Below are 14,024 nucleotides of genomic sequence, written 5' to 3'. Positions count from 1 at the left end.
TAAATCTTTTTTTTTTAGATTTATTTATCCTTATTGCAAAGTCAGATATACAGAGAGGAGGAGAGACAGAGAGGAAGATCTTCTGTCTGATGGTTCACTCCCCAAGTGAGCCGCAATGGATGGTGCTGCTGCACTGATCTGAAGCTAAGAGCCAAGAATTTCCTCTGGGTCTCCCACGTGGGTGCAAGGTCCCAAAGCTCTGAGCTATCCTCGACTGCTTTCCCAGGCCACAAGTAGGGAGCTGGATGGGAAGTGGGGCCATCAGGACATAAACTGGCGCCCATATGGGATCCAGATTTAGCCATCGAGCCATCACTGGATCCTCAAATTCAAAAAAAAAAAAGTTTTTTTAAAAAGTATATTAGTGGGGTAACCATTTATTAGCTTTATGTTACTACAACTAAGATAAGCTGTGAGAGAAGTTTTTTTTTTAATTTATTTATTTTTATTGGAAATAAATACGGAGAGGAGAGACAGAGAGGAAAATCTTCTGTCTGCTGGTTCACTCCCCAGGTGACCACAACGGCTGGAGCTGAGCCTGTCCGAAGCCAGGAGTCTCAAGCTTCTTCCAGGTCTCCCACATGAGTTCAGGATCCCAAGGCTTTGGGCCATCCTCTACTGCCTTCCCAGCCCACAAGCAAGGAGCTGGATGGGAAGCAGGGCTGCTGGGATTAGAACTGGCACCCATATGGGATCCTGGTGCTTTCAAGGCGAGGAATTTAGCCATTACGCTATCGTGCCGGGACCAAAAGAAGTTTGAAGTTGGCTCATGGTTTTAGAGGTTCACAGTCGAAAGTTGGACTGGTACCATCCCATCTGGTGTAGCTGGAGGTTGGCAGTGGCCGTGTGTGTGGAAGAACAGTTCCATTGCAGGCTGAGGAGCTGAGAGCACCGTAGGTCCCAGCTAGGCCTTTACTAAATGCCTTACACTGTGCCCGCCTCGGAAACACTAATTAAACCAAGTTTCACTCCCTCAGTACTGTTAACTGTGACTGGGGTTAAATATGTGTTTGAGTTGGGGAACCAAATCCTGTTCAGACTATAGCAGCATCCCCTCAATAACCTAGAAAAACATCAGGCCATGCCTTGCTATGGAAGGAAGATGGTAAGTACAGAACAAAAGTTAATAGAATAAAAAACATGTAATGAACAGGATTAATAAAGCCAAAATTGAACTTTAGTAAAACTTGGGGGGTATGTATAAGCCTGTGATTAGAGTGATCAATAAAGAAGGTACAAATACCCACAGTCAGAAATGAAAATAGGGTACATCACTACCGATGTTATAAAAATGTTAAATTAAGGGTGGTGGCATAGCAAGCTAATTTTTGCCCATTTCTGCAGTTTTGATTTCCCAGAACTCCAGTCCCAGCTGCTCCACTTCCATCAAACTCCTTGCTAATGGTCTACAAAGGCAGTGCAGAACGACCCAAAGGCCTTGAGCCTCTGCACCCGAGTGGGAGACCTTGAAGAAGCTCTTGGTTTCAAACTGGCCCAGTTGTGGACGTTGTGGTAGTGGAGGAAAGAGCTCTGTCTCTCCCTCTTTCTCTATAACCCTGACCTTCAACTAAAAATAAAATAAAATAGAAATTCTTCTTTTAAAATGTTTAATTCAAAATGAAAAAAGGAGCCTGTCATTGTGGCATAATCGGTTAAACCAATGCCTGCAGTGTTGGCATCCCATATGGATGCTGATTCAAGTCCCAGATGCTCCACCTCTGTTCCAGCTCCGTGCTAAATATGCCTGATAAAGCTGCAGAAGATGGCCCAAATGCTTGGGTCCCTGCTCCCACATGGGAGACCCCCAAGAAACACCCGGCTCTTGGCTTCACCCTGCCCCAGCCCCAAACGTGGTCATTTGGGGAGTGAGCCAGAGGATGAAGATCTCTCTCCGAATTCTCCTTTGTCTTTGTGACTTTGTCTTTCAAATAAATAAAATAAATCTTAAAAGAACAGAAAGACATTTTAGTTTTATGGAAAAAAAAGGATACTATAACTGTATGTTAATGAAATTTTTGAATCTGATAAAACAGCAAATTCCTAGATCTTTTTTTTTTTTGAGATTTTATTTTCTCATTATTGAAAAGCCAGATATACAGAGAGAAGGAGAGACAGAGAGAAAGATTGTCCATCCACTGATTGACTCCCTAAGCAGGCAGCAGTGGCTGGAGCTGCACTGATCCAAAGCCAGGAGCCAGGAGCTTCTTTCAGGTCTCCGACGTGGGTGCAGGGTCCCAAGACTTTGGATCATCCTCAACTGCTTTCCCAGGCCACAAGCAGGGAGCTGGATGGGAAGTGGGGCCGTTGGGATTAGAACCAGTGCCCATATGGGATGCTGGCACGAGCACTTTAGCCGCTAGGCTGCCGCGCTGGGCCCCCTAGACAACAAAATCTTAAAATCAATTCAAGAAGATACATAAAACTTAAAATAGTCTTAGAAATATTTTTAAAATTAAGTAAGTAGTGGAGAATTTTTGTTCAAGGAAAAATTCAAGCCCAGATCACTTAAGCAATTAATTCCATTATAGCAAACTTTTTTTAAAAGAAATGATTTGAAACCAAAATAAACCCTTTCAATCAACTCAGATAAGAGACTGATAGAATAATGATTCCTTATAAAGGACTACACCATGGTAGTATAATGGGGAAAATCCGTCGGGGAGTACAAGTTTTGGGGGGAAATCCCAACCTATATGAAATTGTGCCACATAATTCAAAATTCAAAATAAAAATATATTTTAAAAAAGAAGTAATTTGAAACCAAAGTAAATCCTTTCAGTCAACAGAAAAGGAAGAGCTAATTGTGGGGTAGATATTTAGCTTGGCATTTAATGTTGCCAGTTAAAACACACATCCTTCATTGGAGTACCTGATACTTGAAAGTAAGAGTTAGATATTCCTCAAACTGGCACCAGTATGGAATGCTGGTGCCAAAGAGGAGAGTTATGCCCGTAAGCCACCATTACCATGTCAATCCCAGTGCCAGGGTTGTGAGTCCCTACTCCAGCTTTCTGGGAGGTGATTGAAAGGCAGTGTTAACGATTCAGGTAATTGGGTTCCTACCACCCATTTAGGACCTGGATTGAGCTTCCAGCTCTTGCTAAAGTGCAGACCAGCCCCACCTGTTGGAGGCATTTGGCAAGTATAGCAGCAGGTGGAAGCTTGCTTCTTGCTTGTTCGCTGACTCACACACACATAAGAAGTTTTTTAAATTTTAATTACAAAAGATAGAAATATGCTCAAACTAAGAGTCACAATATTGGCCTCAGATGCTGATAGTATCCAAAAAGAGAATCATAATCCAGAAATATTCATGATCACATATGAAAAAAATCTTGAGTCAGATATTGAGAAACTTAATCCAGTTACATGAAGAATGATGAAGTATCATGAGTAACTTGGATTTAATTCAGGAATGTAAGATTTTTTAGTATTAGAAAATTAGTTGAATAAATAGAAACAGAATAGAATAAAAGATTAGTGAGAACAATAAAAACTCTACACTACAAGAATAGTGAAGCAGAGTCCAATGCAATGGCCCAGTTAGTTCATCCTCTTGCAAGTGCCAGGATCCCATGTGGGTGCCAGTTCATGTCCGACCTACTCCACTTCCCACCCCGTTCCCCACTTGTGATCTGGGAGAGCAGGGGAGGATGACACAAAGCCTTATGACCCCGCACCCCTGTGAAAGACCCAGAGGAGGTTCCACCTCCTGACTTTGATCAGCTCAGCGCTTGCCATGTGGCCATTTGGGGAGTGAGCCAGCAGATGGAAAATCTACCTCCTCTCTCTCTTGCCTTTCCAACAAAAATGAGTAAATATTAAAAAAAAGCAGTGAAGTAAAGGACAAATGTCAATATTACTATAAGAAATCATTTGAAGAGATGGAGAAAGAGGTAATTTGCAAACACTCATTTTTTATAGAAGCTAGCAAATAAGAGCAGAAAGGAATTTCTTCAATCTGATAAGGAATAAAAAGAAGATCTTCAAAGTAAGGAATACATGTTTAACAATATATTAGAAATCCTTGCCAGTACAGTAAAGAAATAAAATTAGAAAATCAAAGTTTCATTGTTTATAGAGTATGTAATTGCAGATATAAACAGCCTAGAAAATCTGCCAGATAAAATGTATGAAGTAATGAAAAACATTTAACAAAGATTTTAGATACAACATCAACATTAAAAAGTTTGTTTCTGTACTCTTGACAAATGAATGGATTAGATACATTTTTAAAGATAGGTATTGGAATTAGGTGTCTAACACAGGAGCTAAGAGACTGCTTGGTATGCTGTATTCCACGTGAGAGTGGCTGTGCCTGCTTCAAAATCCAAAATCCAAAGGAAGATGTCTCTTTCAGATAAAATGAACAAATAAAAGAATTCTTAAAATAAACTGTTTCCTAATTGCGGGCGTTAGCAAGGATGTTAAGCCGTAAGAACGCTGTGCCCTGCTGTAATTTGTAATTTGGTACAGCTTTGGCATTCAGTCACAATGTCAAAAACACACAGTATTTTTACTTCTAGATATGAAGGGAGTTTCTATTTTGTGAAAAAATGAAGTTTAAAAATACTTCAGGGTGGGTGTTAAGCCCTGTGATTAAGTTACTGTGTCCCATCAGTGTGCCTGAGTTCAGCTCCCACTTTCAACTCCGTAGTCCGTCTTCTTGCCAGTGCAGGCTGTGGGAGACATTGTGGATATCTCAAGTAACTGAACTTCCAGCACTCATAGGAGATCAAGATCCAGGTTGCATTTCCTGCCCCAAAACTGTGGCAGGTATTTGGGGAGTGAACTCGCAGATGGGAGCTCACTGTCACTTGTCTTTCTCTGTTTGCTTCTTGAATAATTACAAAATAAATTTTAAAACCTAGTACTGGGACTGGCACTGTGGCTTGGTGAGATAAGCCTCAGCCTGTGGTGCCGGCATCCCATCTGGGCACTGGGCATCTTGACCCAACTGCTAATGTGCCAAGGAAAGCAACGGAAGACGGAGCAAGTGCTTGGGCTCCTGCACGCACATCTGAGACCCAGAAGAAGCGTCCAGGCTCTTGGCTGCACACCCTCCCAGCTCTAGCTGTTGATACCCTTTGGAGATTCCAACAATAGATGGAGGATCCCTCTCTGTCTCACCTTCTCTCTGCAAATCTGCCTTTCAAATAAAAAGTTAAAAAAAAAAATGATAGTGTTTATTTTCCACAAGCCTTTTGAAAATTGTGTGTATGTGTGTAGAGATTGGTTTACAATGGAAATATTAGTATAAAGTATAAATAAGCTGAGCAACTGAGCATCATTCATCTAGCCAAATACTGTGAAGATAATGAAAATGCAATGTGCCATTACATGAAGAAATCTCAGATGTTGGATAGTTCACACAGGTATACACAGAAAGTATGCTTCTGTTTTAGAAAGTTCAGAGATGTGGAGGGCCCAAGTTACAATTCCTTGAAAGGACTGTAACCTGAATATATTAGGTTACATGGCACAGAAAATAAAATTAGCCAGGGTAGGCATATGGCCCAACAGGTTATACTACAGACAACACATCCTATTTGTTTCTCATATATGATAAGTAAAGAAATAAAATTGATTTTTGTATGTTGATTTTGTATCTGATATCTTTGGTAAGTATTTCTATTATTTCATATAGTAATAATTTGTTTTGTTTCTTGTTTACATAGAAATTCAAAAGAAATCATCATTTTCCAACAGCAGACTTAAAGGCATGTTAAAATGAAGTTCCAAGGACTTATTTTGAACTTTTCTGTTTTTCAGACCTGTCACGAAATCGCCTCTCAGAGATTCCTATAGAAGCCTGTCACTTTGTTTCTCTTGAAAATCTCAACTTGTACCAAAATTGTATTCGGTATATTCCAGAGGCAATACTAAATCTACAGGCTCTAACATTTTTAAATATTAGGTAAGAATATTACTTCTTTTCATTCAGATTTTCTTATCTCTCTCACTAAAATATTCATGAATATTTGTTTTATCTATTTTTGTTAACAGTTTCTGTATAAGCTGTAGGGATATGTTAACCATATCCTATGTCCCTGCAGTTTGTTCCATTTATCTGTTAGCCCTGTTGAAGTTACAAGCCCAACGAGCCACTAGCCTAGTAAGCTTGCACCTGTCTAGTAACGATGATTCTCCAATTATAATTTCAAATTAGCTTTTTCAAATAAGAATAGTAGATATGAAATTCTTTCATTTGGCTCTAGTATTGTTACCTACTAAGATCTGAGTTGATCATGTATTTATTCATCTTTTTATAAATTTATACATCTTTTTTTTTTATAAAGATTTATTCAGTTTATTACAGCCAGATATACACAGAGGAAGAGAGACAGAGAGGAAGATCTTCCATCCGATGATTCACTCCCCAAGTGAGCCACTACGGGCCAGTGCGCGCCGATTCGATGCCAGGAACCAGGAAGCTCTTCCAGGTCTCCCACGCGGGTGCAGGGTCCCAATGCATTGGGCCATCCTCAACTGCTTTCCCAGGCCACAGGCAGGGAGCTGGATGGGAAGTGGAGCTGCCGGGATTAGAACCGGCGCCCATATGGGATCCTGGGGCTTTCAAGGCAAGGACTTTAGTCACTAGGTCACGCCGCTGGGCCCAATTTATACATCTTTTTATAAACATTGTACAAGAAACACTTTTGTTGTTTCATTTCACTATAAAAATGTTCATTGGAGAAAATTCACCAAAAAAAGTGTAAAGGAAATTCATCAAATTTTGTATCTGGATTACATAATTATAGGTGGTGGTATAATTGCATAATTATGGGTGTTTTCTTTCTGTTTTTCTAAACTTTCAATTAAGTTTTTTTTTTTTTTTTAAGATTTATTTTTATTACAAAGTCAGATAAACAGAGAGGAGGAGAGACAGAGAGGAAGATCTTCCATCCGATGATTCACTCCCCAAGTGAGTGCAACAGGCCGGTGTGCTACGCCGATCTGATGCCAGGAACCAGGAACCTCTTTCGGGTCTCCCACGTGGGTGCAGGGTCCCAAATCTTTGGGCCGTCCTCGACTGCTTTCCCAGGCCACAAGCAGGGAGCTGAATGGGAAGTGGAGCTGCCGGGATTAGAACTGGCGCCCATATGGGATCCCGGGGCTTTCAAGGCGAGGACTTTAGCCGCTAGGCCACGCCACCGGGCCCTGAATTAAGTTTTAAAATGAGTTTTTCCCTGTGTCATTAAATATCCTTTGGATATATTTTTTTGTGTAACCACTTTGTTGTACATTTCACGGACTTTCAAAAATTCATTTTTTCCGCTGGATATTTTCAAATTTTTCATCATAATAAAATTAATATCAGTAGGGCCCGGCGGCATGGCCTAGCGGCCAAAGTCCTTGCCTTGAAAGCCCCGGGATCGAAAGTCTTAATTATTTTAGAGGTAATCTGTCACTACTTTGCCATGTGTGTGTTTTTCCTTTCTTCCTGCGTGTTCCATGAGGAAGATATTCTGACTTTTTGGATGAATCATGCTTATGCTTTATTGTACAAGAGGTCTTATGTTTTTAAAGCAAATAAAGGTGTTTAAAAAAAAAAAAAGAAAGAAAGCCCCAGATCCCATATGGGCGCCGGTTCTAATCCCGGCAGCTCCACTTCGCATCCAGCTCCCTGCTTGTGGCCTGGGAAAGCAGTCGAGGACGGCCCAAAGATTTGGGACCCTGCACCCACGTGGGAGACTTGGAAGAGGTTCCTGGTTCCTGGCTTCTGATCGACGCACACCGGCCGTTGTGACTCACTTGGGGAGTGAATCATCGGATGGAAGATCTTCCTCTCTGTCTCTCCTCGTATATCTGGCTGTAATAAAATGAATAAATCTTAAAAAAAAAAAAAGTAATATCAATAGAAAACAGAATTATTGTAATGGTTTTTCTTTTCACTTCAAATAAATGTCTCTGAATACGGTAATTAGTGGATGAAAAACTACTAAAGGCTCATGATTTATGTTAGTTAAATGAACAAAAGATCTTGAGAATAGGGAGGGAATTGACCATAAGAATTAAGAAGTAGAATCTACCTAAGAAAAATTTTAACTTATTTTTTATCCTAATATAGATGTTTTATTATTTTTAGTTCTGATTTTCATGTTATTATATAAATAAAGGGATTCCTTACTTTGTTGATGAATGAAATCATAGATTACCACTTGTTTTCCATTGAGCCATATTTGAATCACTTTAGGTATATTTGGTTGTAATGTAATAGTGAAATAAATAGGTTACAAAGGATTTTACATTTATTACTTGTTTAGAAGGAACATTGAGAATTGAGTACTGCTTTTTAAGGTCATTTTTTTCTCTATAGATTTTACTTTAATAAAACAATGTGTTTTTATGATACTTTGTTATTTACATTGTTCATGAACCCCCTAAGATAGATGATAGGGATATTAAGACCCTCAGTTTCCCTGAGGAATCTTTGTAACGTGTGGATGAGTTTAATGGTGTGCCTAAAACCACTAAGGGAGGACAAGAATTCAAATATGATATCCTGTTTATTCCTTGTACGTCTCATATTTATTGTTTTATTGAGTCTAGAATGGAAACTTCCTGGTATTGGGCTCTAACTTTTCTCTTTTTCGATTTGCTCATTTAGTCGAAACCAGCTGTCAACATTGCCAGTGCACTTGTGTAATTTACCATTAAAAGTCTTAATTGCTAGTAATAACAAATTGGTCTCCCTTCCAGAAGAAATTGGACAACTCAGATATTTGACAGAACTTGTAAGTTAATATTTGTTTGGAATATAATCTCTATGGATATACCATGCCCTTTTGTAATCTATTAGATATGTTTTTATCAATATTTCCCAGTATTGATAATGATCTTTTACTGAATGGGCAGTACTCAAGTGCTTTACCACAGAATTAAGAACTGAAAATACAAGTTTAATAGGCCCACACAGAATGGGAAAATATCATTAGAATTGTGTTCTGACTAGTATTAAGTGACATCTGTGTTATGAAAATGTTGAGATCTAGGCTAATAACACATTTATAAATTTGTTAGTATGATCAATAATCTGATTTTTGGTTAGTTCTATAAGGAAATGGGTACTGTAAAAGTCAAAGTTGGGCCTGGTGTGGTGGCCTAGTGGCTAAAGTCCTCGCCTTGCATCCACCGGATCCTATGTGGGTGCCAGTTCGTGTCCCCCCTGTTCCACTTCCCATCCAGCTCCTTACTTGTGGCCTAGGAAGGCAGTCGAGGATGGCCCAAATCCTTGGGACCCTGTGCTCATGTTGGAGACTTGAAAGAAGCTCCTGGCTCCTGGCACTGGCTTCAGATCAGCTCAGCTCCAGCTGTTGCAGAAACCTGGAGAGTGAACCAGCGGATGGAGGGTCTTTCTGTATCTCTCTCTCTGAATGTCTGCCTTTTCAGTAGGAAGTAAATAAATCTTTAAAAAAGTAAGTCAGGATTTTTGTTGTTGCTGTTGTTTGTTTTGCCTCATGTACCATCTATAGAATCTCCCATATGAAATATATTTTACTCATATATAACATATATAATATATGTATTTAAAGATTTATTTTTACTTGAAAGTCAGAATTACAAAGAGACAAGAGATCTTCCATCTGCTGGTTTACTTTCCAAACGGCTGCAGTGGCTGGAGCTGGGCCAGTCCAAAACTGGGAATTATGCGCTTCTTCCGGGCTTTCAACATAGGTACAGGGGCCCAAGCCCTCAGGCTGTCCTCCAGTGCTTCCCCAGGCTATTAGCAGGGAGCTGGATCAGAAATGGAGCAGCTGAAACATGAACTGGTGCTCATGTGGAATGCCAGTACCACAGGCAGATTACCATGCTATTACAATGTGTTGACCCTCCAATATTCTTTTTTCTTTTCTTTTCTTTTCTCTTTTAAAGATTTATTTATTTTTATTACAAAGTCAGATATACAGAGAGGAAAGACAGAGAGGAAGATCTTCCGTCCGATGATTTACTCCCCAAGTGACCGCTACGGGTCGGTGTGCGCCGATCCGATGCCGGGAACCAGGAACCTCTTCCAGGTCTCCCACGCTGGTGAAGGGTCCCAATGCATTGGGCCGTCCTCAACTGCTTTCCCAGGCCACAAGCAGGGAGCTGGATGGGAAGTGGAGCTGCCGGGACTAGAACCGGCGCCCATATGGGATCCCAGGGCACGTTCAAGGCGAGGACTTTAGCTGCTAGGCCATGCCGCCGGGCCCTTTTTTTTTTTTTTTTTTTTTTTTAAGATTTGCTCATTTATTTGTAAGTTAGAGTTACAGAGACAGACGGAGAGACATAGAGAGATCTTCTGTCTGCTGGTTCATTCCTCAGATGACCCCAGAGGCGCATACCAGCTGAGAACAGGCCAAAGCCAAGAACTATGAGTTTTTTTCAGGTCTCTCACACAGATAGCAAGGGCCCAAGCACTTGGACCATCATCTACTGCTTTCCCCAGACATTTAGCAGAGAGCTGGATTGGAAGTTGAGTAACACAAACCTGCACCTATCTGGGATACTGGCATGCCAGGCAGCAGCTTTACCCACTGTGTCACAGTTCTGGCCCCTACTCCATGTATTTTCAAATACTAAAACATTCAATGAAAATCCATCAGTTACCTCTCCTTTTAATTTATAGATAAGAAATAACCACCTTGTGTAATTATTAGATGGGTTAAGTCTTTTCTCAGTCATCACACTCAGATTATGGGTTGGGTACATATTAGCTTCATTTTATGAGAGAAAACCAGTAGTCGTGTTAAATAGTTAGCCCACATGTTACATAGTCAAGGTACAACTTAAAACCAGACTACTTTAATTCCAAGGCCCATGCTTTTATTTCTGAAATGGTTAAATATAGTTATGTCTGTTGAGGTTTGGAAAGATAATTATCGTGGGCTTATTAACCATGATGAACATACACTCTAGTTGGGACAGGGAGCAATCTTTTTTATAGGTAGATTATAAACATCAGAGATTACTTGTGAAAATTCACATATAAATCTGGAGTCCGGATTCTAGGCCACCATTTTTAGATTTTTTAGTTTTCTACAAAGGAGATTAATTTTACCTCCGTTAGGAAGATCTTGTGGCAAAGTAAGAATTGACAACCCTGAAACTCCTGATTCCTTCCTGAAGGTCTTTCTGTAGCATCCTTACTTCCTCTCTCCCTTTCCTCCCCTTTATTTTTAAGTGGACGTAAATTGCTTTTTCATCATCTTTCAGAATACTTTTAACTTTGATACCTTGAGCTTCAGGGTAAGATGCCTACTTCTGGTTCTGTTTCTGTCATTACTTGTTAGGAAAAAGCAAAACTACTGTTGTTTTCTCTAAGAATATTTTGAAATAATTAAAACAGCATCTGAAGCATACTGAAGTAAATGATGTTTTCCTGGCAGTAGATAAATTGACTTTTACTCACATGTTGGAAGAATTTTAGAAATTCATGTGACACTTAGAGGTCTTTCATCCACTGGTTCACTCTTCAAATGGCTGCAATGATTAAAGGTAGGCCAATGCAGAGGCAAGAGCCAGGAGCTGCTTCCAGGTCTTTCACAAGGGTGCAGGGACCCAAGAACTTGTGCCATCTTCCACTGCTTTTCCACAGTCACTATCAGACAGCTGAATCAAAAATGGAGTAGTCAGGACTTGAACTGATGCTCATATGAAATGCCACTCCCCTTTACCCCCAAACCATATCTCTAGGCTCTATACTGTACTTTTTCATGAACATTTTCATTTGATCTTATATTCTGAACCACCTATGACATCCTGAATATTTGTTTTAATCTGGTTCGCAAATTTCATGTAGATCTATATGGAATGTATAGAACCTGCCAAAATCTGAAGTTTTAAAAATTAAGTACCTGGTGGTGGCGCTGTGGCTCATCAGGCGAATCCTCTACCCTGTAGCGCTGGCATCCCATATGGGTGCCAGTTCAGTTTCTGGTTGCTTCATTTTTATCTAGCTCCCTGCCTACAGCCTGGGAAAAGAGGGGGATGGGCCAGAGCCTTGGGACAGTGCACCCATGTGGGACACTCAGAAGAAACTCCTGGCTCCCTGATTCTTAACAGCCCAGCTCTGGCTGTTAATGGACATTTGCAGAGTAAACCAGCAGGTAGAAGATCTTTCTGTCTCTTCTCCTCTATGTAAATCTGCCTTTCAAATAAATCTTTAAAAAAATTAAATATCAATATAAACTATGAAAGTATTCTTGGACACTGAATCCCAAATTTTTGTTTGTTTGTTTTTTGTAATTGGGAAAGACCATTGGTATTTTTTTCTGAATTCTCACTTTGCATATAGTTTAAAGCATCTTTGTGTTTTTTCAAATAGGATGTAAGCTGCAATGAAATTCAAACTATACCTTCCCAAATTGGTAATCTGGAGGCCCTGAGAGACCTTAATGTAAGAAGAAATCATTTAGTACGTTTGCCTGAAGGTAAGAAATGGAAATAATTGTTTGATCATTATTTATCTTTTAAAGATCTCTTAGGCTGTTGGACACATGACAAAAATGTAGGAGTTAGGGCTAGTATTTGAGGTCTAATGGGTTGTTTAATAATGTTGTCTGAATCAGTGTAGCTTTTAATAGATTCTTCAGTTAAAATTTTTGACTACTATTAACCAATGACTTTATTTTTTAGACCTTGTCATCTTATATAGTTTACTTACATATTTACTCATGATAAATGTAACTGGAGGACATAAAATATTTTGATAAAGGCATGACTGATTTAAAAATGGACTTGGAGGTGGCCTTAACTTTAAAATTCACTAAAAGTGATCAGAGATTTGGAAATTGCATGTAGAATGGATAATGAATGGGATGAGAGACTAGTCATGTTAGGCTAACTGTACACTCTGGTATGTATATTTGAATAATGAAAATGCTTAATTAGGTACACTTTTAGCAGTATCTCCTAGGTACAAATTCATGAAATAAAAACCAATAAAAGAAAGTGAAAATGGGAAAACCATTGTTTTATTGGGTTCAGAATAAATATTCCTTTCATTTTGTTATGAAACGTTTCATATATACTGAACCTCTGTGTAGCCATCAGCTGACTACAGCCGTCTTCTGCTTTTGCCAGCTTTTGTTTCTTCCGTCCCCTCATCCACTTCCCTCCAACCCTGTCTTCAATTTGAAGACATTACATCTGTAATTCATGTGTAAACATTTCAGAATGTACATGTGAAAGATAAGGAGTCTTCCAAAGGTGTTTTCCTGACGGTGATCTTTCAGATTCTTGCCCAGTGCAATGGCTCACTAACTCATCTTCTCCCTTCAAGCACCAGGATCCCATATGGGCGCTGGTTCATGTCCCAGCTGCTCCAGTTCCCAGCCAACTGCCTGTGTGGCCTGGGGAAGCAGCTGAGGATGACCCAGTACTTTGGGACCCTGCACCTGCGTGGGAGACCCAGAAGAAGCTCTTGGCTTCTGGCTTCTGTTTAGCTCAGCTATGGCTATTGTGGCCACTTGGGAAGTGAACCAGTGAATGGGAGATACTTCTCTCTGTCTCTCCTTCTTTCTACAGATCTCTATAACTTTTTATAGATTCTAAACAAATAATCTTTTTTAAAAAGGAAAGAAAAAAATCCCTACATTATAACATTTGACTTTTTTTTTTTTAAAGATTTATTCATTTTATTACAGCCAGATATACACAGAGGAGGAGAGACAGAGAGGAAGATCCTCCGTCCGATGATTCACTCCCCAAGCGAGCCGCAACGGGCCGATGCGCGCCGATCCGAAGCCGGGAACCTGGAACCTCCTCTGGGTCTCCCACACGGGCGCAGGGTCCCAATGCATTGGGCCGTCCTCAACCGCCTTCCCAGGCCACAAGCAGGGAGCTGGATGGGAAGTGGAGCTGCCGGGATCAGAACCGGCGCCCATATGGGATCCCGGGGCTTTCAAGGCGAGGACTTTAGCCGCTAGGTCATGCCGCCGGGCCCAACATTTAACTTTTTAACCCAGAATTTCCAGTGTTGCCCTCCTACTCAGGACTCACTTACTGTGATTGTTTTAAGGGTTTATTCATGTAATGTT

At 40.2% G+C, this 14,024-nt stretch overlaps 1 protein-coding gene across 10 annotated transcripts in view; it reads left to right on the top strand.

Annotated features, from left to right (window-relative positions):
- The window catches only part of LRCH3 (leucine rich repeats and calponin homology domain containing 3), a 96,264-nt gene that overhangs the window by 31,502 nt on the left and 50,738 nt on the right, over window positions 1-14,024 (top strand). For all 10 annotated transcript variants that reach the window (XM_058662023.1, XM_058662027.1, XM_058662028.1 and 7 more), the window contains exons 2-4: window positions 5,773-5,917; window positions 8,612-8,738; window positions 12,311-12,416. In XM_058662023.1, the coding sequence (XP_058518006.1) occupies window positions 5,773-5,917; window positions 8,612-8,738; window positions 12,311-12,416 (378 nt within the window). The remainder of the gene's footprint in view (window positions 1-5,772; window positions 5,918-8,611; window positions 8,739-12,310; window positions 12,417-14,024) is intronic.

Source organism: Ochotona princeps, chromosome 3, assembly GCF_030435755.1.
Source record: "Ochotona princeps isolate mOchPri1 chromosome 3, mOchPri1.hap1, whole genome shotgun sequence".
NCBI classification, from domain to species: domain Eukaryota; kingdom Metazoa; phylum Chordata; class Mammalia; order Lagomorpha; family Ochotonidae; genus Ochotona; species Ochotona princeps.
Note: the sequence above shows the minus strand (reverse complement) of the source record. Positions and strands in the feature narration are given on the sequence as shown.